The 24,832-nt window shown below is 38.5% G+C and overlaps 2 protein-coding genes across 3 annotated transcripts; both read right to left on the bottom strand.

Annotated features, from left to right (window-relative positions):
- Positions 1 to 2,063: 2,063 nt before the first annotated feature.
- On the bottom strand, positions 2,064 to 5,845 carry LOC115676705 (auxin efflux carrier component 1-like). 2 transcript variants are annotated; one of them, XM_030599668.2, is made up of 6 exons: positions 4,200 to 5,845; positions 3,896 to 4,115; positions 3,672 to 3,757; positions 3,092 to 3,249; positions 2,766 to 2,842; positions 2,064 to 2,658 (listed from the first exon to the last, which is right to left on the bottom strand). In XM_030599668.2, exons 1-6 carry the CDS (start codon positions 5,356 to 5,358, stop codon positions 2,592 to 2,594), a joined length of 1,767 nt encoding a protein of 588 aa, XP_030455528.1. In that variant the 5' UTR covers positions 5,359 to 5,845; the 3' UTR covers positions 2,064 to 2,591. The 2 variants fall into 2 exon arrangements, with proteins under 2 accessions (XP_030455528.1, XP_030455529.1); XM_030599669.2 differs by having other exon boundaries at positions 3,896 to 4,112; positions 4,200 to 5,838.
- A 2,576-nt stretch (positions 5,846 to 8,421) lies between these two features.
- Positions 8,422 to 11,833, bottom strand: LOC115676710 (protein C2-DOMAIN ABA-RELATED 4-like). The gene is made up of 3 exons (XM_030599679.2): positions 11,636 to 11,833; positions 10,278 to 10,373; positions 8,422 to 8,933 (listed from the first exon to the last, which is right to left on the bottom strand). Exons 1-3 carry the CDS (start codon positions 11,798 to 11,800, stop codon positions 8,643 to 8,645), a joined length of 552 nt encoding a protein of 183 aa, XP_030455539.1. The 5' UTR covers positions 11,801 to 11,833; the 3' UTR covers positions 8,422 to 8,642.
- Between the last annotated feature and the right edge of the window lie 12,999 nt (positions 11,834 to 24,832).

The following is a 24,832-nucleotide window of genomic DNA, read 5'->3' as shown; positions in this document are numbered from 1 at the left end:
TGCTCGTGGGGGTGGGCGAGTAAAGCAATTTGAAAGCCGAAAAGAAGATGCGATGAGCCTCCCAAAGGGGCACATTGAATATGCCAATTCATTCCCTATAACAATACGATGCTGGTCGCCAATTGGGTGGTTGGTCAAGTGGTAAAAGACTCAATTTGTAAATTGAAGGTCACATGTCCTGTTCTCCAATCTATTTTCGCTTTCATAAAATTCGGTTAGTCTGCGAAGTACAACTCTGGGCTTCATGATAAGTCGATTTTGAGCTTCCCCCACTCGCACCTAGTGCGGCTGTGCTGACAGGTCTGCTTAGTGGAAAGCTGGCGGCGTTCCCGCATTGAGCGAGGAAAATTCCGAACCCAACTAAACCTTCTTATTTTTTTTTCACAAAAATATGATAATGGTCCATTGGTCATCATTTAGCCATAGTTGCAATACAAGATCAAATTTATTCAGGCAAAAGAACACTACAAGTGCCATAACTTGTATACGGCGCTCACTTTGGTGCCATAAGTTTTTTTTTTATCACTTTAGTGCTAAAATTTTTGAAAAACGATCACTTAAGTGCTAAAATTTTTGAAAAACGATCACTTAAGTGCTAACTCCGGTGCCGTACACAATTTTTCGCCGGAAATCCGATGAAAAACGATCACTTAAGTGCCAACTCCGGTGCCGTACATAATTTTTCGCCGGAAATCCGACGTGGCATTTTTTTTATTAATTTCTGAAGCTGACGTGGCTCGCCGGAGATTGGCACTTAAGTGATTGTTTTTCAAAAAATTTAGCACTTAAATGATCGTTTTTAAAATTTTTTAGCACTTAAGTGATCGTTTTTCAAAAATTTTAGCACTGAAGCGATCCAAAAAAAACTTATGACACTTAAGTGATCGTTTTTCCTCCGACTTGGCACCAAAGTAATCCGAAAAAAAGTTATGGCACCAAAGTGATCTCCGTACACAAGTTATGGCACTTATAGTGTTCTTTTGCCAATTTATTTAATTACTGCGAAAAATTGACAAGCATCGACATCATTTATCAACTAGCATGACTTCAGTTGCCCACTTTATATAGAGAGGATGACATTTTCATGGCTATTTAACTAAAGTAGCTTGAGATTGGCATCAAATTCACCCGTGGAAGAGACATATCATATCTAATCAAGCACACCAGACCACTAACCACAGCTCAAAACAGTGAAAAGGAAACGAGTCAAGAACAAAGGGCAAGATGATGATGGACGAATGGACCCTCGCCTGCACTATCTACAGGCGTTTTCTAAAAGCACAGAGTCTCCATGAGAGCATCTTCCCAACATTTTGGACACTCCTTGCCCTAATTTCTCTGGCCCCATCTTCTGGTGTCTATCAAGATTACAATCTCTTTTTCCCTTTTAATCTGCTTAAATGACAACCCATTAGTCCATTAATGTAATCAAAGCATTTTGTTTCGTGACTGCGGTACAATAGTAATCCTTTGAGCTTTGGATGAACTTGACCAATGCCATTGACCAACATGTTAATTCGATAACTGGTATCGTAGGGTTTGATCAAACAACAAACTTTACCATATTCATAGATGAATCTAAAGTTCGATTCTCCTCCGATTTTGCTTTATCATAGTGTCGCATAATGCTTAAAGAGATACAACGATTACCCTGTTGGGTATAGTTGGAGACAAGATAAACCAGATTAGCTCTCTTTAAGGTCACTGCTTAAAGGGGAGTTGTGGCTATCCGTCCACAAAGTTACTTTGCTTTCACACTGTACCAGTAAGGTGTTGGCTTAGATAGGAGAGGAGTTTGCTCGTCTCTTTCTGATCTTGCATTCAAGTCTTGTCAGAAGCATTTTGAGAGTGAAATGTTGAATGCAACAGACCGATGTGAAGGAGTGTGCTCTTACGATCGCCTAAAGAGATGGGCTAGTCGAGATGGTTGAAAGTCGAAATAATTATCACCTCTTGTTAACTGATTCAACAAGAAACCTAAATTTCAATCCCAATTTTCAGTATCGTCTCAAACATAGACATACTATTTTTTTGTTTGAAATTTTGGATAAAGCACAGAGAGAAGAACAAACTATGGAGATTTTAGCATACCGATTCTTTCGTGTAGAAAACCGGAAGGAATAATCACATGATAATAAGCACTCTCTTTCTCTGTCTCCCTATCTCCGTTTCCTATTTTTCCTCCCTTATGTCTCCTAGCTTTTCATATCGATCCAAAATAAAGAAAAAAAGGAGCCAATGGTGGGAGGCTCAATTGGTAACGACCAAGCACTTTGCATCGACCATGCCTAGGTCCGATTCCCGCTGCCAGTACTTATTGGTAGATGATCAGCAAGTTCGGAACGTAGGCTTGTGGCATGCTCTGACCTTGGATTGGGGTAACCTCTCCCCCCATAAAAAGGCTAGATAATTTCTACTCACTACAACCATGATTTTACAGTTTTCCTAGAAATACCATCGGAGAAGAAAGATTATTCCAAACTATGATATGTTCTCCGTCATTTCTCTGCAAGATCCTGCGAACTGGCAATCGAGTTAAGAAGCCTAATTCTTCATCATCTCTTGAAGATTTTAGAGTTTTTCTTCGCTCGTCAGATGCCCAGCAAAATGTAGTAGACGAGTGTAATCGGCAAGGCGATTAACATCCCGAATATGACACTGCATATAATCAATCCAGTGACCAATTAGAACAGGAATTGCATAAATTAGAAGTTAAGCAAAAGAGAAACTAGAATGGCAGTTACAAGTACAAATACAATACTCACGCTGTGCTAAGAATGTCGGGGTGTAGGCTGTATTCTTTGGCGAAGACGAAGGGGACAATTCCCTGAGGAAGAGCTGCCTGTTACATTTGTTTAGGGCATCGTGAGCACTTCTAGTTCATAGCTCACCAAGAAATCATGTGATTTACATGTTGATGATGCACGTCATCAGGCGATCGCATGTTAATGGTGAGAAAATGTAATTGAGTACATATTAAATTGAATATGGAGATTTAAATCTTGTGAATCCCACCAAATTTGACGATCCAGATTCAATTTAGTACATATACTATTCTCACATGATAATTTCTGCGAGGTATGGGACCGACCTGTACGATGGCGACACGGAGGAGGTCGCCCCTGAGGCCGATAACAAGGGAGGCAGCGGCCATGACGGCCGGACCGGTGAGGAACCTGACTGCCATGGCGAAAACCGCGATGGAGTTCCCACAGGCTATGATCCTGGGTTGCAGTGCCATGAACAGTCCTGTCATTCATTCATCATAACTCACAGTCAGTCCCTTCATTATATCACCCCATCTTTCCGGAACCAAGAAAAGAAGTCGATAAATCTGTACGTGCAAAGCGTTATAGAAGGTGAATATTCGGTCCTGCAAACACAAAGAAACCCTAACCCATCATTATTTGCATGTGACTCAGCCCTTGATTTAAGGCCTGCGATATATACTGAGTACACGCGTTCCCGGTACATCGGGAATGTTCCTCGCTGCCCACCCCACCCCACCCCACGCTTCACTTTGCTTGTTCTTGCAGGAAAAAAATCTAAAGCGTGCGCTCTTTTATGAATCATGAAGGAGGGGGGCGTGACCCAGAAAAAGAAAGTGTAATCAACAGAAAAGCTGAGAGAGAGAGAGAGAGAGAGAGAGAGTTGGGAGAATATTGACTGACCAAGACTGAACATGGCCATGCCAAGTCCTGCATCTGACAGTATGGAAATGGACTTGGCTATGATTGCAGGCATCTCAATGTTCCACCTAGATGAACCAAAACAAGAAGGAAAAGTAAACGATACCAATGAGAAAATATTAGAGCAAAGCATGAAAATTTGCCGACCCAGAAGCCAGAAAAATCGAATGAAAGTATTCCAAATTGTTTTGAAACTGATGATACACCTGAATGAGACGAGGGACCAAGTGATGCCAATCAAGCTGGAGTAGGTGTTAGGGTTCCGGATGAGCTTCCTCCAGACCATGATCAAGATGAGCCTCGTCATCACGCTCGTTGGTGGCATTGCATCCCCACCGCCCACTTCAACATTCTCTGCCCTTCTGTTTCTGAAGCTGAACTCATCTCTCTCCAGCTGATCACCTTCTTTACTATGATTCTGATCTGCTGATGATTCAACACAAATTACCCAAAGAAAGAACACAGCCAAAATGCACAAGAAAAAGAATCACGAAAGAAGAAACATTTTACCCTTTTCATGAGTTGCACCAGTGGGCAAGTCATGGTTATTCCCAAACACATCAGAAACTGGAGAAGCACTTGAGCTCCAAACAAACATGTGAAGATCCCTCCGACCGCCACCACCATCTTCACCCCCTCTCTTCCCTCCTTGCCCATTCGCCCTCTTCCCTCCGCTCCCACCGCTGCTCTTTGGTGAGAACATCCCCGGATTTGGGGCCGGGTAGTTAGCGGCCGGGCCGCCTCCGCTGCCGTATGGGAACCTCGGCTGCTTGTTATCCTCCTCGTAATTTGACGGCCTCGGTGTTGGCCCGAATGTCGTTGATAGGCCGTACATGTCGGCGGACCCGAAGTTCGACCCCCTCGCGCCACCTCCGAGCCCCGCAGCAACAGAGTGGAGGTCGGCATGGTTGAAGCTGGACCCCCTTGGCGTCGGGTTCCGCGACGACTGCAGTGAGTAGATCTCGGCATTGGTCAGGTTCGACGGCCGTGGGGAGAGCCATGCCGCGGGCTTGAAGACGTCCGACCGTGAGGCGCTGGAGCGGCGGACGGTGACACGGAGCTTGCCGTCGCTGCCGACCTCAGCCTCAGCCTCGAGTGGCTGCCGCGAGCCATCGAGGGAGACGACATCAGGGTCGACTCGGATGGAGATGATGGACGCTGCGGCAGCGCCAGGGAACTGGTTGGAGATGAGAGTTCGCGCGGCGCGGAACTCGAACAGGAAGAGCATCAGAGTGTACCAGATGATGCACTGGAGGACGACGATCTGGACCATGAGGTCACCGGAGTAGGGGCCGTACATGCCACGGAGGAGGGGGATGCCCATGACGAGGGTGTTGGGGAGGGTGGCCAGGGAGAAGAGGGTAATGGACCAGTCGAGGGAGCCACGGCGGGAGAGGTGGGACCAGAGGGCGAGGGCGAGGAGGATGAGGAGCTTCTGGAGGGAGTCTGCGGCGAGGAATCGGAGGTTCATGGAAAAAGGGTTGTTGGAGGAGATGAAGTGGAAGGAGAGGAGGGGGACTGCGAAGAGGGCGACGAAGCGGTTGATGCCGGAGCACTGGTCCGGGGTGAAGATGCGCCACCACCGGACGGAGCCGTAGGCGAGGATCATCGCCACGTACAGCGGCACCATCGCCGTCATGACGTGGTAGAAGTCCGACCCCGTGATCATCGTGCCTCTTGGGGTTGATCAAGAAAAGGGAGCGTTTGGGTGGTGAACTTGAGGAGGAGGTTAAATAGCATGCGTTGCAGAGGTTCTTGCGAGCGAGAGAGCTTGCAAATGGCGCTTGGCTTGCTTGAGCTGGCTTTGCCTTTAACTTGACCTTTTCTTCTGTTCCCTCTTTCTTTTTAGGGAACAAAAAGATGTCCAAAAAGCGGATGCACTCTGTTCACTTGCCATGTGAAAACTTTAAAACTTTACTCAAGAACAAGAAACCCTCATCCAACACAAATCACCATTTCCTTTCTCTACCTCTCTTCACCGGCGACCGCCTCGCGCGCCACACCGGTCACCACTTGGAGTGTTGATCATCTGTTGTTTTCGCTTGACCACCGGCACCGATTTGATCATCTCTCCCTCTCTCTCTCTCTCTCGCAAAGATTCGAGGCGAACCGCCCCCCACCTATCTCCGTATTCAAGGTCGATCGCGGTGGCCCAACCCAACCCAACACACACACACAGACTGTGGCGGTGGTGCGGATGGCAGCGGCACGGAGAAAGGAGGGAGAGGTGGCCTAGAGACTACAAATCAGGGCTAGATAGGATAGTACTTCCTCATGAAATAATGTTCTCTCATTTTAATCGTACACATACGCAATTAAAGAAATCTTTGAATGTGCAATATTAAGTGTTAATAGTAGCAACATTATCCTTACTTGCTACCTTGGCTGCAATTTAACCTTTTACAATGAGAAATCAATGAAATGACTCACTGCATGCCCAATTATAAATATAAGGGTTAATATCGTGAAAGACTCTAAACTGGTACACCTGTGACAAATTTACTTCAGACTAGATCACCAAAAACTCCAAACTGATACATTTGTGAAGAATTTACTCTCCGTTATTTTTTGTTATATTGAATTAATACCACAAAAAATCACAAACCGGTATGTCTATGATAAACGAAAGGTAAAATACCAAATTTGTACATCCGTTAACTGTCATGTGTCATCCAACTCAGCAATTTAACGATAAAATTTAACGGAAACTAACGGAGAGTAAATTTGTCACATAAGTACCGGTTTATGATTTTTGGCAGTTAAAAAATTAATTTGTGGTAAATATGTTATAGGTATATCAGTTTGAGGTTTTTTGTGATATTAACCTTAAATGTAAAAAGATGGTGGGGTTTGGAAACCTGCAATGTTGATGGGGTCGCATCTTGACTTAGGATTGACGTAATTTATTAGACTAACTAAATGTACTAGCTTGTGTGTGCCTATTTGTGAATTCCTAATAGCCATACAACAAAAGGATTTACATTAGAAAATTGTCCTAAAAGGCCCTGACCTTTTGTATGGTGCCCAATTCAGTCCTAAACTTTTTAATTTGATCAATCTAATTCTAAACCTTTTGACGATATCTAATGTAGTCCATCCTTCCGGCTAGTTTTGGTTGAAAATCGCTGAAGTGGATGCCGGCCGTGCCATGAGGGCTTCTCGGACCTTGCTCACGAGTTGCCCGACAATTGAAAAAAAAGGAAAAGAAATAAAAGAAAAAAAGAAAAAACAATTAAAAACAATTGCAAAAATTGTCCATGTCAGTGCTGGCTGCACGATGTAGGACGGTCAATGTCCACGTCAGTGATTTCCTGTCAAAATTGATCGAAATGACTACATTGGCAAATTGTCAAAATTTTACGACTAATTGGCCAAATTGAAAAGTTTAGAACTAAATTAACCGCCGTATAATAAATTTATGAATTTTTGAATAATTATCTCTGTCTAGTTACACTAGCTAGGGATCCCGAAGAGTCACAGTCTTGATAAATTCCTATTTTGTCCCTTTTTTTTTATGCTTTCTTGTAATAATTTCTGATTGAATTTGAGAAGGGGTCAGGTCAGGGGTGGCTCAACGTAACAGAGGCCATGGCAGTTTGCGCTTGTCTTTTGTTCTTTAATTTGGAGGATGCACTAAAGTTTGCCCTCACTGGCGGCCGATGCACCTCGGTACAAGGCAGCACTGACTTTTTTATTTGATTTTATAGTCTTTTTTTTTCTCCAAAAAAAGACTTTTTTTTCTGTCATGGTAGAATACAATATTTTTCTTAATAAATTCTCGAGAAAAGATATGGAAGCAACAAAGAAAAGGGGAACAGATGAAACGTTAAGGTCATATGGTCTTTTAGGAGTCATGAAAAAGAGAAGAGAAGCGTGTGGCTTTTGAAGTGAATTTCGGAAGCCATCAAAAGAAAGAGAGACGTGGGGAGTCAGTCGAGTCAAGCCAAAGATGCCCCAAACACCATGTTTAACTTCACGCGGTGCAAAGAGGGGAGACCCTGTAATTTCCAAGAGCATTAGCAGCGGGCATTTCTTAGTTCAAATCATCCTGTTAAGCATGAAATCTCATATTTGATCCGTACTCGGCGCAATCTGTAATCCCGACGTCGAAGGCTAGTCTTTAACCAAATTGGGCGGGTTGACTAATTAGTTTAGTGCGAGAAAGATGTCCCGGAATACTATCCGAACACCGAAAACAGAAACTTCGTTTCGGTAATATTCAGGGTTTCTTTTTGACCCTTTCCCCTTTCATCCCCCTCTTAAGCTGGATCTACTGGAGAAGATGAGGAAAGCTTACGAGTTAATAGATGGTACCCCTTGTAAATGCGGCGATAGGCCATTAATCTGGACATTCATGCCTCAGTGATTTCTGTTCCTCGATGCACATACAACACTTCGCGCACCATAACTACAGCAAATTTCTCACTTGCTAGGATCCACTGTCGAGTGCAAGGGTTTTCAAACTCGAATAACCTAGTCCATGAAAAAACAGAAATTTCATGCGGAGTTTCGGAAGAAAAGATCAATCCGCGCATGAAAAGTTCTGTTCCCGTTGCATCGCTTGACCTGTGAACAAAAAGCTCCACGATACCATGATAGCCCTACTGATGCAAAAACCGAAGGTAAGCTTCCGATGATTTAATCTTAGTAGAAATTTTCGAAAGCATGAGTAAACAATCCCCCAAGAAAGTTCAAAGATCGCCAGAAATAGCAAGAGATAAGACTGCACAAGTGCTTGCAAATACACAATCACCACTTTCAACCGTGTTCATGTTGTTTCAAATAGCTTGACCTATAAATCATGTGAGACAAGAGCATTGGGGACATGTCTGCCTCACTAAGCACATACAAACTAGTCATGAGTGGGCAAAGACACAGACACAACAGCTTCGCTTCGCAGGATGGTATGGACGAGAGGTTCAAGTACAGAACATGGGCCAACCTCATGCAGCTTTATAAGCCCCTGGAACCAGGAAGATCGATCCATTGGAGCTGAATCTCCACTTCTCCGCACTCGACATTTCTCAGTCTGAGGCACATGTCTTGGACAACCCGGCCTTCACTCCAGATGATGCAGCTTTCTTCGGCGAGGCAGTTTTGTCTACTCGGTTGCAGCCTTGTTATGACAGTGCCACTGGGAAGGCCTTGCAGGTTCATCTTGAGAGCTTCTATGAATGGTTTTATGTCAAATTCAGCATCTCCCATTTTGTCATCCTTGCTGAATGTATCGTGGTCATAAATGGTCTGCACTTAAGCAGGAATCCAAATAAAATATGAGAGAGAGAGAGAGAGAGAGAGAGAGAGAGAGAGAGAGAGAGAGAGAGAGATCTAAAATTGCTGTACTTGTCGCATTTACTACAATATGGCCCAGAAAATTGAAGCCACGAGGAAACATCAATATCTGTCTTCTCCTAATCAGGAAAAGCTTCATTAACTGAACTTGAGACTACAATGATAACCAGATGCAGAATGATGCTGTCTTAATTTCTATCAGATTGACGAATTGAAAGTATATGAAAGAACCTAAGCGCGGAAACAGGTTCCTACACGCAAGCTATGGCATGTCGGAACTCTCTGACTTCTTAACAGTAGTAAAAACAGCAATTACTTTATGAGGTCATCTCATTTTCCCGATACTATTCCTATCACATTGTGGATCCTAAGGACAATCAAAATAGTTTGAGAACAACCCAATTCTAGATGAGAGGGAAATCTAATTGTATAATGAGCTGCAGCATCTGTAATGACTGAACTTTGAGAATACTGATGAGGCAGAGACCCGAGAAATTTGTAGTGAACGAAACTTGCATTTAAACCCTTTGAAAAATTAATAAGCAGGATGAACATAATAAATATGAGACGGCAATAAAATGTGATGCTATTAATAGGAAAAAAGGTAGCTATTCTTTAGAGAAAGCAAACAAAGAGAGCAGCTGCTGGTATTGTGCTAAATGACAACTACATCTGCACTCTGCACCCTAAAAAGCATCACTGAGCCATGGCTTCTTCTTTGCTTTAATGTCTTTTCCACAGCTAAAATACACAAATAGTGGAAGAGCCAATATACATACAATAAAAAGTGAACTCTCTCTTTCATTTTTTTCATACTCCACAAACAAACGCAAGAAAATTTAGGAAGCATTCTGACTGCATCCTTCCATGTGTTGCCATTTATGCGATATGGATTTTGTATGAACACTTAGGAAGCATTCTGACTGCAGCCTTCCATGTATTGCACGACACGGATTTTGTATGAACACTTGACATGTCTAAGCTGTGTAGGTAAGTTGAAGAACAAACAAATAAATTGTAATGTAATATGTTTGTAATATGGCTCGTAATGACCCTATAAAATTGCATGCAAGTATGCTAAACTTAATCATGATGTCTTTACATAAAATCTAGTCTTAAAACATGATACATCATCTAAAGATACTGTTAGACAACTTCTTTAGATAGCCCTTAACTTAAGCACAATAGTGAGGAAGAGACGGGCAAACACAGAGGCCGATGAGGACAGAGCATTGAAAAAATAATTCATATTTATCCAGCTTAAGTTATAGAGAGAGAGAGAGAGAGAGAACTTACCAGCTCGACTGGAATAGTAGGATCTGAAACAGAGAGAGTTAGATCTTCATTCCACTCAGGATTAACATCCTTCTTTATAACACGGGTCTTCAATTTCTGCATCATTTATTCCTTCTTTAACTAAAGGATTTCTAAGAGAGATCAATGTAAATGATAAACATTTGACAACAAACTACCATGTAAAAACATATCCATCTCACATAGGAATAGTGAAACATGATGTGACATCAAGAAGCCCGGACTATCATGGAAGTATTTGATGTTCTCTGACCTTAAGTTTATAAATGAATTAACAGTGACCAGGATGCATTTATATCAGAAAGAAAAATAGTACAACGGATATATTACACCCTTCCTTTTTTACAAAAAGGTAGACTTCAAAGCTTGAACCTGATTTGGGAAAAAGTGATTCCTATGTGGATCCATCGGATCCTTGTCTTAAACAGCAAAAGGGAAAACAAAAAAAGTAGGATTGACATTCGAAGGTTAATATCTGCAGGACAGGAACATGATATGCCATCAAGGCATTAAAATAACTGAAGAAAGGCTAAAAGAGCTAAAAGCTTTTTGGGTTCCAAAAAAGTGAAGAAGCAGCTCCAGTGATTTACCGGAGTTCATTATAATGTCAGCATGGTTATCAAGTTCTTCGCTTGAGACTGCTAAGGCAAGATCTAGTGAAAAATAATCTATTAGCATGATTAGCAAGTGAAAGCTTGTACAGATAATTTGTCAACATATCGCCAACATGAAAAAAGTACTAATATACTCATCAGCAGAAGTGGATGCAGAACTTATCAACACGGGCAATGCATGATAAACTCATGGCAGCATCATGCAATTTTCAAGAGGCAACGAAATTTAGGGACTAGATAATCTCATCAAATACAGTTAAAAGATTGTGGGAATTATACGGCAACTGGATCGAGATCTCAGCTCTACAGAGAGACCCTCTGTTCAGTACTTCATTCGTTCAATCGAGACATCTGATGGGACAGAGTTCACCGTGCAACTTGAGGAAAGCTCAAGGGTTGCCGGCAGGAAATGAGGAGTCACTGATCTTCAATAGAAGGTTAACGCCTAACCCCATGATCATGAATCAAAGCAGCTTTAAGAAATACAATCCACCAAGAACAATCAATCAGCGAGACATCATCATCAGCTCATTTCCCTTCAATCGGATCATTTGGGCAACGACCCAAGTCACCAAAATGATCCAGAAGCACACTCACATTTTCATTTCCTCCCTAAATCGATACGCGGGCGAAAACAAGGCTCAAATCATCGCATCTCAAGCGCTGCATGCAAGAAAAGGCGAAAAAAAAAGAAAAAACAGAGAGGGCCGCTGAAAGGAGGAGGACCTGCTTCGCCATCTTGACAACCACGTACGGATCGCTGGATCGGACGTCGCGGACGGCGAGGTTGACGCCGCGCTTGACCCGGATCCTGAGAAGGCCCAGCAAGCTCTCCATCATCGACATCGCAGATCGGCCCCCTCGCGACGGTGGCGTTCTCGGCGACGACATCTCTCTGCCTCTCCCCTGCCTCTCCCTATCTATACGGTGGACCCGTGCAGTCACTCTCTCCTGCAATGCGACGTCATCAATATCTCCAAGAAAGAAAAAAAAATTAAATTCAAGACGAAAAGAAAAGTCAGAAACACGACAACGCCGTGCGATTGTCGCAACGTTATATCACATTTAATTCGATCAAATCGGCCAAAAGGAGCCACCTTGGTGGGGGCACCACCTGGCTTGACTTCTTGGGATTTCTTGATTCGTCTGTTTTTTTCCCGGAAAATGTTTTCCGGGCACGGAAAATTCTCGTGATCTTTGACTCTAAGAAGGAAATCCTGGAGAGAAAATGACTGCTGAAGGCCGAATTGCTACGACAGGGAGGCGAAGACGGAGGTGGAGGTTTTTATTTTGTTTTTATTTTTTTTCGTTTCCTTGGAGGGTTAGGCGGGAAGGTGACCGGTAATTCCGGTGAGCGGTAGGGAGAACATTCGTATGGCGTTGTTGTCCGAATCGAAGATGGGATTCCGAGGGGAGCGTTGACCGGTTGGGGAATGGGTGGGAGAGGGTGAACGTGGCGGCGGCGGCTCTGTTCCATCGGTTTTTGTTTTCCGATTTTCGCCGCGTGACATCATTTGTTTATGAAAAAAAAAGAATTTCTTTAATAGATAAATTTGGGATTGATAAAGCGGGGATAACAATACAAATAGTCCTTAAATTTTGACCTGATACACAATGTCATCCCCTAACTTTCAATTTCTTTGATGTGATTCCTAAACTTTTCAATACATGTTCGAGTCAATCCCTGAATTATATAAAAAAATTCAATATTATTAATTCAATTGATTCAAGTTCAGGGACAGCATTGAATATTTTTACAAGGTCCATGGGCTAGATTGAGCATGTATCAATTGGAAAAATTGAAAGTTCAGGGACAACATTGCACATTTGACTAAAGTTCAAATATTATATTACATAAATAAAAAATTCAGAAATCGTATTGCATATTGATTCCAAGTTTAAGACTATTTGTATCATTTTCCCTAATAAAGTCCTACGATAGTATTGTAGGTCAAATAAGGCGCGAATAAATCATTTGCAAATTGATAGCCTGAAATATCGAACCGGTATTGTACGTCAAAATTATACACACGGTTTGTTCTTTTACAACTGCACAAACGTTTATATGTACTGCTTTTAATCTTATGTTTATTTTCTTGTACGTGCCGCGAGGACATTTGGGTTGAAACGAGTTTTGTCGGTATGGTTTTGACACGCCACCGTCACTAAGTAAAAACAGTCTCGTGTTTAGTTGACTTTTGGGTTTTGGATCGCGTTTTATTTCAGAGAATCTGGAATTTACCTCCTGTTATTTGACATGAATTATCTTTATTTTAGTAGAAAAACTTTTGAGGGCTTGATTTATTTTATATAAATTATTGGGCATCTATATATAAAATTGGGTGGCCCCCTATTTCTTGGCACCTTTTCTTTCGCAATGACCCATGAATTGAGATCTGGTCGTTAAACATCAACAATAGGGCCCAAATTTTTATTTGATAAGTATAAAAAAGGCCCGCGTTGATTCTTACGGTTTTAAGTATGTTTTTTATTTGAAATTTTGGTTTATACGTGTCGTCGGATCGATAGAAATAAATATATACTACATTTGTATGATGTTCAATAAGATGAATATTATAGTGTTCTATTAAACTATGATTTGAATAATTAAGTAGAGATAAAACTTTTATGTGACCGGTTTAGTTTTAGTGAATGGCATATATATCAAAGCACAAATAATTAAATAAGCTACACAAATTAATTTTCATTTTGTCGGATACACAAATTAATGTTAAGGGACACTATTCTTATCCTTAACCAGGTAATTAAATTTTTTTTAAATTAATATATAAGAAGAATAAGATTTGAGTTTTGTGGGCAAGTTTGTAATATAAAGTAGCATTTCCTTATCTGTCTATTAAATTCTTAAAAAACGTGACAAAAACAATTGACCACCCAGTCAGAAACTTCTCACACTGTTTCGTCGTGGAGAGACACTTTCTCATAAAGAAAGATTGGGTTGCAAATGTGTCAGATTGCTCAATTCATATGATAAATATTAGACAAGATTATATGTTTGAAAGATTGGGTTGAAATGGATACCGGTTGCTTCTTGTTAGCATCATTGTATCCCTATGATAAATATAGGACAATATTATGCAAGTGTGGAGTAGGGTTGCTCCTATGAGAATTTTGGCAAAATCTCTAGACTACTTAGAAATCAACTAGACACGCACATGGCCTATTAGCGCAAAACCGCAGTTTGTGGGGGGTGTAATATGATTGGTGAAAATTATAATTTACACAAGAAATTCTTGGTTTATAAAAGTTGCAAACTTCACCAACGATTTTGTGAATTATATTTCATTCTTTCTAGGTCCGGGTCATAGTCTAAGAAGCATTAGTTGCGATGCATTTAACCCATCATTTATTTATCTATTTTTTTTCAAAACTTTTTGAAATACGTGGGGGATTGTTAGATATTTCAACAGTTTTGAATTATTCAAAGCAATTGTTTTGTAACGGCTTTAATGGAAATTATGATAACAATCAATTTGTAATGTCTCCATAAATTGATTTGATTTATTTCTTTATTAATTCTCTGCTTTATTTGCCTATAAAGAGAATCTCCAAATCACAATAAAAACATACAAAAAATAAGAAATTCTCTCATTTCTTTCCATTTGTTAGTTGGGTTTTACATATAATGTTGTTGTTCCCTTTCCCTTTATTTATTATGTGCGGAATATAGAGGAAATTCTATTGCATTTTGGGAGGATAGTCGCTAAAGCCTTATGCATCGAGTTTTATACTTCGATCCTTAAGGACAATACTTGCACGTCTTAAATATTTTTGTTCTTATTTTTTCATCTCCTCCAACACACTCTTTTATACAACAATCTTAAGGATAATTCCTATGGTTCCCAAACTTTACCTATCGTCGTTACCACCGCTGTTGCTACCATTGCCACAGCTGATGCCTCTTTCTCTGCTAATCTAGTTGCGTTGCCATCACTGCCACATATGTCCAATGCTAAATCATTTTCGAACATATCAAAGATTGAAGTTTTTAATAGGGAAAATGACACAAATAGTCCTTGAACTTTTGCCCAATGTGCAATTTGGTCTATGAACTTTTAATTTGTTCAATGTAGTCCTTGAACTTTAACCTAATATATAATGTGGTCCCTGAACTTTTAATTTGTTCAATGTCATCCTGAACTTTTGGTACATGTTTAATTTAGTCCCTGAACTATATGAAAATTGTAAATGTTGTCCTTTCCATTAATTCAAGTTCAGGAACTACATTGAACATTTTCATATAGTTCAGGGACTGAATTGAACATGTACCAAAAGTTCAGGGATGACATTGAACAAATTAAAAGTTCAGGGACCATATTGAACATTAGCCTAAAGTTTAGGGACCACATTGAACAAATTAAAAGTTCAGGGACCAAATTGCACATTCGGTCAAGTTCAGGGACTATTTATGTCATTATCCCTTTTTAATAGCAACAACTTTAACAATGGAGGAAAGAGTTTTTTCTATCCTAGATGTCCATGGAATCACTTTTGCACTTACAGAGCTCGAATCAACCGACAATAAGCTGCGAGAACAATGGATACATGCTAACAAGGTGCATAGGCACAGGATTATCAGTATGATTTCTAATGAATTGTTTGATGTCTACTATACATGCAAAGAAGTGAAACAAATATGGGACACCATGATTGTAAAGTTCGCTTTCGAATATGTGGGCAGACAGAAATTCGTGATCGGAAATCATTATCGATGGGGAATGTCTGATGATAAGGAGATCAAGACACGGATTAATGAATATCACAAGCTGGTGGAGGACTTGACGGCAGAACACATCAATTTACAAGAAGAATTTATTGCGGGGTTATTGATTGAAAAGCTGCTAGAATCTTAGAATGACTATAAGCAACAACTCAAGCACAAAGACAAGCGATTATCGGGGTACGAACACCACAGGTGCCATAATTTTCGTGCAGTGCTCACTTGAGTGCCATAACTTTTTTTTCGATCACTTGAGTGCCAAAACTTATTAAAAAAAATCGTTTATTTGAGTGCAATAACTTTAAATTGATCACTTAAGAGTAATGACTTGTCAAGAAAGTTCATCCGAGTCGGAAATCTGATGTGGTATGACACTTGTGATGAATGTTTTCAATAAGTTGTGGCACTCAAGTGATGAATTGAAAAGTTATATGGCACTCAAATGACTGGAAAAAAAAGTTATTGCACTCAAGTAGCACCGTACATAAGTTATGACATTCAAGTAATCGAAAAAAGGGCAAAAGGATACTATAAGTGCCATAAATTGTGTACGGAGATCACTTTGGTGCCATAACTTTTTTTCGGATCACTTTGGTGCTAACTTTTTTGAAAAACGATCACTTTAGTGTCAATGCTGATATGGCCGCCGGAAATCTGACGTGGCTCTTTTTTTATTAATTTCAAATGCTGACATGGCCTGTCGGAAATCCAACGTGGCTCTTTTTTTGGCCGGAGTCACTAAAGTGATATCTTTTCCTCCAACTTGTCATCAAAGTGATCCGAAAAACAGTTATGGCACCAAAGTGATCTCCGTACACAACTTATGGCACTTATAGTGTCCTTTTGCCGAAAAAAAAGTTATGACACTCAAGTGAGCGTCGTACAAAAGTTATGGTACTTGTGGTGGTATTTTCCTAGCAAGTGTCACTAGCCGATCTCGTCATGCATATCATCATTGAGAATACAACCCGCAAGGAGATCAAGGTTGCCAGAGCTAAGGAGACTGCTACTATGGCAAACTTGGTACAAGGCAAACCTCAATATCGCCAAAACGAGTATAATAACAAAAAAACTTGATTACAAATCCAAAGTTGATCACCCTGCCTTAAAAAAAAAAAGGCTCTTGCTTCGTTTGTGGTAAACCGGGTCATCATGCATTGTAGTACAAAAAGAGAATAATTGGAAATGACAATCCTGTTAAACCAAAAGTCAACCTGGTTGAAGTAGGTGACTCTAATAACATAATTATTGCAGTCATTTCCCAAGCCAATATAATGGCCAATGTGAAAGAATGGGTGGCAAACTCAGGTGCTATCAGGCATAGCTATCAGGCATACTTGTGCAAACAAAAATGCATTTTCCTCCTACAATCTAGTAATGAAAGGAGAAGAGATTATTTATCTTGCTGATTTGAGAATTACTCAAGTTCTTAGAAAAGGGAAAGTTCTTCTCAAACTCACATCTGGTAAGACTTTGGCTCTGAATGATGCATTGCATAAGGGTGAACTTGGTTTCTGTAGCTCTTTTGGGAAAGGTTGGGTGAAGGCGTCATTCGAATAAGACAAGATTGTAATGACAAAAGATAATATCGTTTTGGGAAAGGGTTACTGTAATAAGGGACTTTTTGTTCTTAATGTTTCCAATGTTATTGATGAAAATAATGATTCTTCTGCTTACTTGGTTGAATCTATTGATTAATAGCATGATAGATTATGACATGTTAGTATTCCTTATATTAAGAAAATGCAAAAACAAGGTTTAATAGCACATGTTTTAATAAATGTATGATATGTGCTGAAACAAAATTAACTAAAAAGCTTTGTATTTATGTAAATAGAAAATTTGAACTGTCGTGCTTAATTCATATTGATTTAGGTGATTTAAAACAAAATATGACTAGAGGAGGTAAACATTATCATGTGACTTTTATTGATGATTATACTAGATTTTTTAAAGTTTATTTGCTTAGGCATAAAGATGAAGCTTTTGATATGTTTCTCTTACGGATAAGGACACCACAAGTGTCATGACTTTCGTACAGCGCTTACTTGAGTGCCATAACTTTTTTTCTCGACTAGCTAAGAGCCATAACTTCTAAAAATCATTCACTTGAGTGGCGTAACTTTCAATCGATCACTTAAGTACCAAATTTTTTTAAAAATGTTCACCCAAGTGCTGGAAATCCAACAGTATAGCACTTGTGATGAACGTTTTTAAAAATTTGTGGCACTAAAGTGATCGATTGAAAAGTTATATGGAACTCAAGTGATCAGAAAAAAGTTATGACACTCAAGACTCAAGTGGGTGTTGTAGATAAGTTATTGCACTCGGGTGATTGAAAAAAAATTATGACACTCAAGCGAGCAACATATGAAAGTTATGATATTTATGGTGTCATTTTCTCGTTTCTCTTATATAAGTATGAGGTAGAAAACCAATTGAATAAAAAAAAATAAAAGAGTTATATTAGATAGATGTAGTGAATATGTCTTGCTTAATGAATTTTGTGAAAAAGAATGAATAATTCATGAAACTACCCCTCTGTATTCTCTAGAATCAAATGGTGTAGCTAAAAGGAAAAATAATATATTAAAAGAAATGATGAATTCTATTCTTGTTAGTTCTTAAGCTACTAATAATTTATGGGAAGAAGCTATATTGTCCGCTTGTCACATACAAAATAGAATACTTTATAAGAAAACTGGTAAGAGTCCTTATTATGGAAGGGTTATTGTCATAACTTAAATATTTGAAAGTGTGGGTAAGGTTATGCTTACTAGTCCTAAGAAAAGAAAAATATGCTCTAAGACATCTGATTGCATGTTTATTGGTTATGTTGAACATAGTGCTGCGTAAAGATTTATTCTATTAAAAAGTGATGTGCTCGATAGTAATACAATAGTTGTGATAGAGAATGTAGAATTTTTTGAATATGTCTTTCCATTGAGATCTGATGCTATTTCTCTTGTGCCTCTTCATAAAAATAATCTAGAAAAATCTAATGATAAATTGAGAATGAGTAAAAGACCAAGGAAAGAAACTTCTTTTGGAAATGATCTTTATACTTATATTGTTGATAATGATCCTTTAACTTACCTTGAAACAATTTCTTCTAGAGAAAGTAGTTTTTGGAAAGAAGCCATAAAAATTGAGACTGATTCTATTTTGCAAAATCAAACTTGGGAATTGATTGATTTACAACTACGTGCAAAATCGATTGGTTGTAAATGCATTTTTAAAAGAAAATTTAATAGTGATGTTCCATTGATAAATATAAAGCAAGATAGGTTGCAAAAGGTTTTACTCAAAAACAAAATGTCGATTATTGTGATGCCTTTGCACCAGTAACTAGAATTTCATCTATTTGTGTTATAATTGCCTTAGCTTCTATATACACAAATGTTGTTGACCAAATGGATATTAAAATAGAATTTCTTAATTGTGATTTAGAAGAAGAAATTTGCATGGTATAACCTGAGGGCTGTATCCTTCCTAGTCAAGAAAATAAAGTTTGTAAACTCCTTAAATCCTTATATGGCTTAAAGCAAGCACCAAAGCAGTGGCATGAGAAATTTGATAAGGTCCTAGTTAATAATTGATTTTCCTATTATTGGAGTAGATAAATGTGTGTACAGAAAAACTGTTGATGGTAAATCTATAATTATTAGTTTTTATGTCGACGATATGCTTATTTTTTGTACATGCATTGATGCTGTGAATGAAACAAAATGTTTCTTGACTGCTAAATTCAATACGAAGGACTTAGGAGAAGCTAATGTTATTTTGGGTGTTAAAATCATAAGAAGTGATAGTGGCCTAATACTTACTCAAGAGCATCATGTGGAGAGGCTACTTAAAAATATGGACACTTTGATGACACATCTGTGAGTTCTCTTTATGATGCTAATACCCAATTAGTAAAACATAAAGGAGATATTGTGGTTTAATTTGAGTATGCTCAAAATATTAGGAGTCCGATGCAATTAATGAACTACACTCGACCTGATATAGCTTATGCTGTGTGTAGATTGAGTAGATATATACAAAATCCCAATCACGATTATCGAACTACCATTAGCATAGTAATGAAATATCCAAGAGAAACCATAACTATGGCATTTTATATAAGGGATTTACCGCTGTATTAGAAGGATACAACGACGCTAATTGGATTGCAGATTCAGATGAAACAAAATCCACTAGTCACCCTTAATAGAGATGCTGTAACTTGGAAATCAGCCACGCAAATAATATTTGCTAAATCCACTGTGGAGTAAGAGTTTGTAGCTCGAAAACAGGTTGGCAATGAGATCGAGTGGTTAAGAAACCTCTTTGCAGATATTCCCTTGGGAATGAAACCGATACCTTCTGTGTCTATGCATTGTGATTGCCAAGTGGCAATAGCCATTGCAAAGAATAAAAATTTCAATGGTAAAAATAGACACATCTGGTTGATACATGATGTGGTAAAGTAGCTGCTTAAAGATTGAATTATATCTATCGATTATGAAAAGTCAGAAGTGAATTTTGCCGATCTTCTGATTGAACCCGTGGGGAGAAAATTAATTTATGATACATTTGGGACTCAAGCCAGTCGAGAAAAATCAATAGTGATTCCAACCTATGTGATTGGCGATTCCATGAATTAGGTTCATATGAGTAATAACAAATCACTTGTTGATCTAGTAATGCGCTATTAAAAATTATCATCCATCCTAAGGTGAATATAGCGTAAGACTACAATGAAGGAGAGTTTGAGCTAGGCTCTTAATGAATTCCATATCATTATCGGTGGTGTACTAAATTGCAGAATACACTTGATCTATCATCTATATAAGTGTGAAGTGGGGCCGCTCCTATGAGAATTTTTGGCAAAAATCTCTAGAGCACTTATAAATAAACCAGGCATGCACATGGCCTATTAGCGCAAACCGCATCGACCAACAAAATTATGGGGGTATAATGTGATTGGTGAGAAATATAATTCACAAAAGAAATTATTGGTTGATGGAAGTTTCAAACTTCACCAATGATTATGTGAATTATATTTCATTCTTTCAAGGTCTTATTCATAGCCTAACAAGCACCAGTTTCGATATATTACATTCATTAAGTTTTCCCAGCATTTATTTATTATTTTTCGGAGTACGGAACTCGGTGCAACAAGTTCTAATGGCTATCCTCTTTATTCCACATAATAACATCCTTATGTATAAAACCTAGCAAACAAATGAAAAGAAAAGAAATAATTTCTTATTTTTGGCATGCCTTTATTTTGATTTGAGATTCTTTTTATAGGCAAATAAAGTAGAGGTAATAAAGAAATGAATCAAATCAATGTTACAGAGCTGTTACAAATTCATTGCGAACATAATTTCCATTAAAGCCATTACAAAATAATCGCTTTGAATAATTCAAAAATGTTGAAATATTCAATAATCCCCTAGATATTTCAAAATGTTATGAAAATAAATAAATAAATACCGTACTAAACTCAATGAAAGTAATGCATCGGAACTGGTACTTGTTAGGCTATGAACCAGACTTAGAAAGAATGAAATATAATTCATGAACTCATTAGTGAAGTGTGAAACTTCTATGAACCAATAATTTCATTTGCGAATTATAATTTTCACCAATCATATTACACCCCCACAATTTTGCCGTTCAATGCGGTTTTGCGCTCTCAGGCCATGCACGTGCCTGGTTTATTCCATGCTCAAGATTTTTTTCCAAAAATTCTCATAGGAGCAGCTTGACGCCACACTTATATAGGTTATTCCATCAATGCATTCTACAATTTAATACACCACCAATAATGGCTATAGAATTCATTAGGAGCTTAGCTCAACCTCTCTTTCATTGTAGTCTTACATTATTTTCACCTTTGGAGGGACAATAATTTTAATAGTGCATTACTAGATCAACAAGTGACTTGGTATTACTTATATGAATTCAATTCATGGGATCTCTAATCACATAGGTAGGGTTAATATCATTGTTGATTTTTCTCAACTGGCTTGAGTCCCATTGCCTAGATGTATAGTAAGAGGATTGGCCGAATTTACTAATCAATGTATATAATTTCATTTTTAAGCAATTGCTTTACCATATAACGTCTTAATTGGATGTCTCTTTTCACCATTGAAAGTTATAATCTTTGCAATGCCTATTGCCCTTTGGCAATCATAATACGTAGACACAGAATGTGTTGGTTTCATTCCCTTTCCCAAGAACTTGAGCAGTTGTCAAATCACCAAGATTAATATTTTCTTCTCCTTCTCCTACTGAAGTGTAGGAGGACAATGCATATTGCTTGCACATATATGCCTGGTATAACCTAAGTCTACCACACATTCTTTCACATTTGCCACAATATTGGCTTGGGAAATGACCACAATAATTAGGTCATCATAATGAATCATTTGCTTTAACCAAATTAATTTTTGGTTTAGCTGGATTGTCATTGCCCCCATAATTTTATTTCGTTAATTTCCAAGTTACAGCATCTTCAGCACCTCCACCAATGTTGAACTCATTTCCACAAGTGGATTTTATTTCATTTGAATATGAGATCCAGTTAGCATCACTGTATCCTTCTGATACGGTGGGAAATTCACTACATTAATGCTTTTTTTTTCCTAAATTAACCTCTTCACCAATGCTCTTGAGTAAGCATTTAACCACTATAACTTTTATGAATTTTCTATGCTATCAAAGAAACAAAATAACACAAATACGAATGAATACCGTTCAATTACATCACAATAAATTTCAATTAGAATATACCATATTAATTTATGTCTTAAAAGATTATAGATCAAACAACATTTTCCCACCAAATGAACACTTGTCACCACTCGATGCTACAAAACCTAAATAATGCATCTGAAACGGCACGATCTCAAATTACAGTCAAACACTTCACACATGACATCGATAGTATGAATAAATATAAAAAGATCACGGTTATTTTAAAATAGTGAAAAGAGATTATATTGGCAAGCCCTCCAGAGTCACTAAAAATTATACCACGACCAGAAAGTAGAATCCTAATGAAATTTCATGTTCTCATCACTTCACCTTTCCCCATCCAATGTTTTTCATGCATATTAATTTGCACAAAAGGTGATCGTAAATTAGTGTAATTTCATTGCTACCTCAATCATATTGATTTTCTCTCAAATGGCAAGTTGATATTACGTTCCCATTCCACCCTATTACTAGTTATCGAGCTATAAATAGCCAGATTTTTTTTTTGTCATAATAAAAAGCCAGATTATCTGATTGTAAATATGTAGGAAAATTGACTGATTGTTAGGAATAGGGCTTTCCTATTTAGGATGTTTTTTTTTATTCTAGTCAAATCCCACAAATTGTGGGATTGTAGCTGTTCTCTTATTTAGGCTTTGTTTCCAATTTTGTTTGCTAGGAACTGTAAAGTAGCAGAATATGAGAATGAGAATAAATCTCCATCTAAAAATCCACATGATATTAGAGCTTTAGGCTAGATTTCTGGATTTCAAATTGTAGCCTTTATTACTGCGATTTTTAGCCTTTATTGTTGTCTATTATTCTTCAGAATTTTTTTCCTCTGTGTGAAGCCTTCATAGCTGTATTACTTCTCTTATTTTCTTCCTAACGTTCACTCTCCAAAATGTCCACATTCGAAACCACAACCAAAGCCATAGATTCTACCTCTCCTACCACTAACCAATTTGAGGAGGTCGCCTCAATACACATGATAGGTGATCTTCAAAATATCAGGCCAACCTATAGATTGAAAGAGAAGAACTATCTCAAGTGATCACAATTTTTCAAGACGTGTTTGAAGGGCAAAGGAAAACTCGGTCATCTACTTAGGACAAGACCTAAGCTAGGAGATCCTGATTTTGATGCATGGGATGAGGCTAATTCCATGATCATATCATGGCTATGGAATTCCATAAAACTAGCCATAAGTGATGCTTGTATGTTTCTACCAACAGCAAATGAAATCTGGGATTCCATCGGACGGACAAACTCAAAGGCCCGTGATGCAACCTAGGTGTATGAAATTAAATGGCAAACCAAATACTTCACGTCGAGAGTGGGTGAACCAGGCAACACAACCAAGGTCCCGGGTCCACCTAACTGAGCAAGCTGGTCACGAAGAAGTTCGGGAGAAAGCAACCTTCAATAGTGAAGAAATTGGGAAATTAAGAGGTTTGTTTGTTCTTTTAATAAACCTTTTGGTGCATGCTCACTAGCACTCTCAGGTAATTATTAGGCTATTGATTCAGGGACTACTGATCATATGACTCATACCTCAACCCATTTCAACACCTATATACCTTGTCTTAGCAATATGAAGATTATTATGGCAAATAGGTCTCTTGCTACTGTTGTAGGGGTTGGAAATGTTCCTATCACACCTAATCTTGTCCTTAATGATGTCTTTCATGTCCCTAAATTATCTGCCAATCTTACCTCTATACAAAAACTCACAAAAGATCTTCATTGTCAAGCTATTTTTTACCCATCTTACTGTGTTTTCCAGGATCAAGGCTCGGAGAAGAGGATTGGAGTTGCTAAGGAACAAAATGGGCTATATTACCTTGAGACACCTCTCACTACAAGAAGAATCATGAATAATCTGTCTTCATCGTTTCTTAGTACTTCAAATAAAGAAGTTATTTAGCTTCATCATTCTTGTTTTGGTCATCCGTCCTTTCAATTCTTGAGTATTATGTTTTCATCCTTGTTTAAATATTTGAATATTAAAGATTTCCATTGTGATGTTTGCGAATTAACCAAGCATAATTGTGTTCCACTTCCTATTAGCAATCACCGTAGTTCTAATCCTTTTGACTTAATCCACAGTGACATTTGGGGACCTTTCACGATTCCCAACAGTGCTGGAGCTCGTTGGTTTATCACTCTAATTGATGATTGCTCTAGGGTCACGTGGACTTTCTTACTCAAACATAAATGTAATGTGAGTAACACTATTCCTACCCTTCATTCCATGATTCAAACTTAGTTTGTGGTCAAGATCAAGGTCTTTCGATCTGATAATGCTAGAGATTACTTTAATCAAGTATTGGCCCCTTATCTTCAAAAGGAATGTATTATCCATGAGTCATCTTGTGTGAATACCCCACAACAAAATGGGATTGCTGAAAGAAAAAATGGTCATCTTT

This window comes from Syzygium oleosum, unplaced genomic scaffold (genome assembly GCF_021117445.2).
Source record: "Syzygium oleosum isolate NSW1041296 unplaced genomic scaffold, Sole_v2.1 Sole_v2.17, whole genome shotgun sequence".
Taxonomy (NCBI): Eukaryota; Viridiplantae; Streptophyta; class Magnoliopsida; order Myrtales; family Myrtaceae; genus Syzygium; species Syzygium oleosum.
Note: the sequence above shows the minus strand (reverse complement) of the source record. Positions and strands in the feature narration are given on the sequence as shown.

Excerpts from the sequence above, each read along its gene's own strand:
- LOC115676705 (XM_030599668.2), bottom strand. The coding sequence starts at position 5,358 with ATGATCACGGGGTCGGACTTCTACCACGTCATGACGGCGATGGTGCCG. Across the intron at positions 3,758-3,895 it reads TGGTCCCTCGTCTCATTCAG|GTGGAACATTGAGATGCCTG; the intron begins GTGTATCATCAG and ends TGGTTCATCTAG. Across the intron at positions 2,659-2,765 it reads CCCGACATTCTTAGCACAGC|TGTCATATTCGGGATGTTAA; the intron begins GTGAGTATTGTA and ends GATTATATGCAG.
- LOC115676710 (XM_030599679.2), bottom strand. The coding sequence starts at position 11,800 with ATGTCGTCGCCGAGAACGCCACCGTCGCGAGGGGGCCGATCTGCGATG. Across the intron at positions 10,374-11,635 it reads TTGTCAAGATGGCGAAGCAG|AAATTGAAGACCCGTGTTAT; the intron begins GTCCTCCTCCTT and ends TAAATGATGCAG. Across the intron at positions 8,934-10,277 it reads CTACTATTCCAGTCGAGCTG|ACCATTTATGACCACGATAC; the intron begins GTAAGTTCTCTC and ends GCTTAAGTGCAG.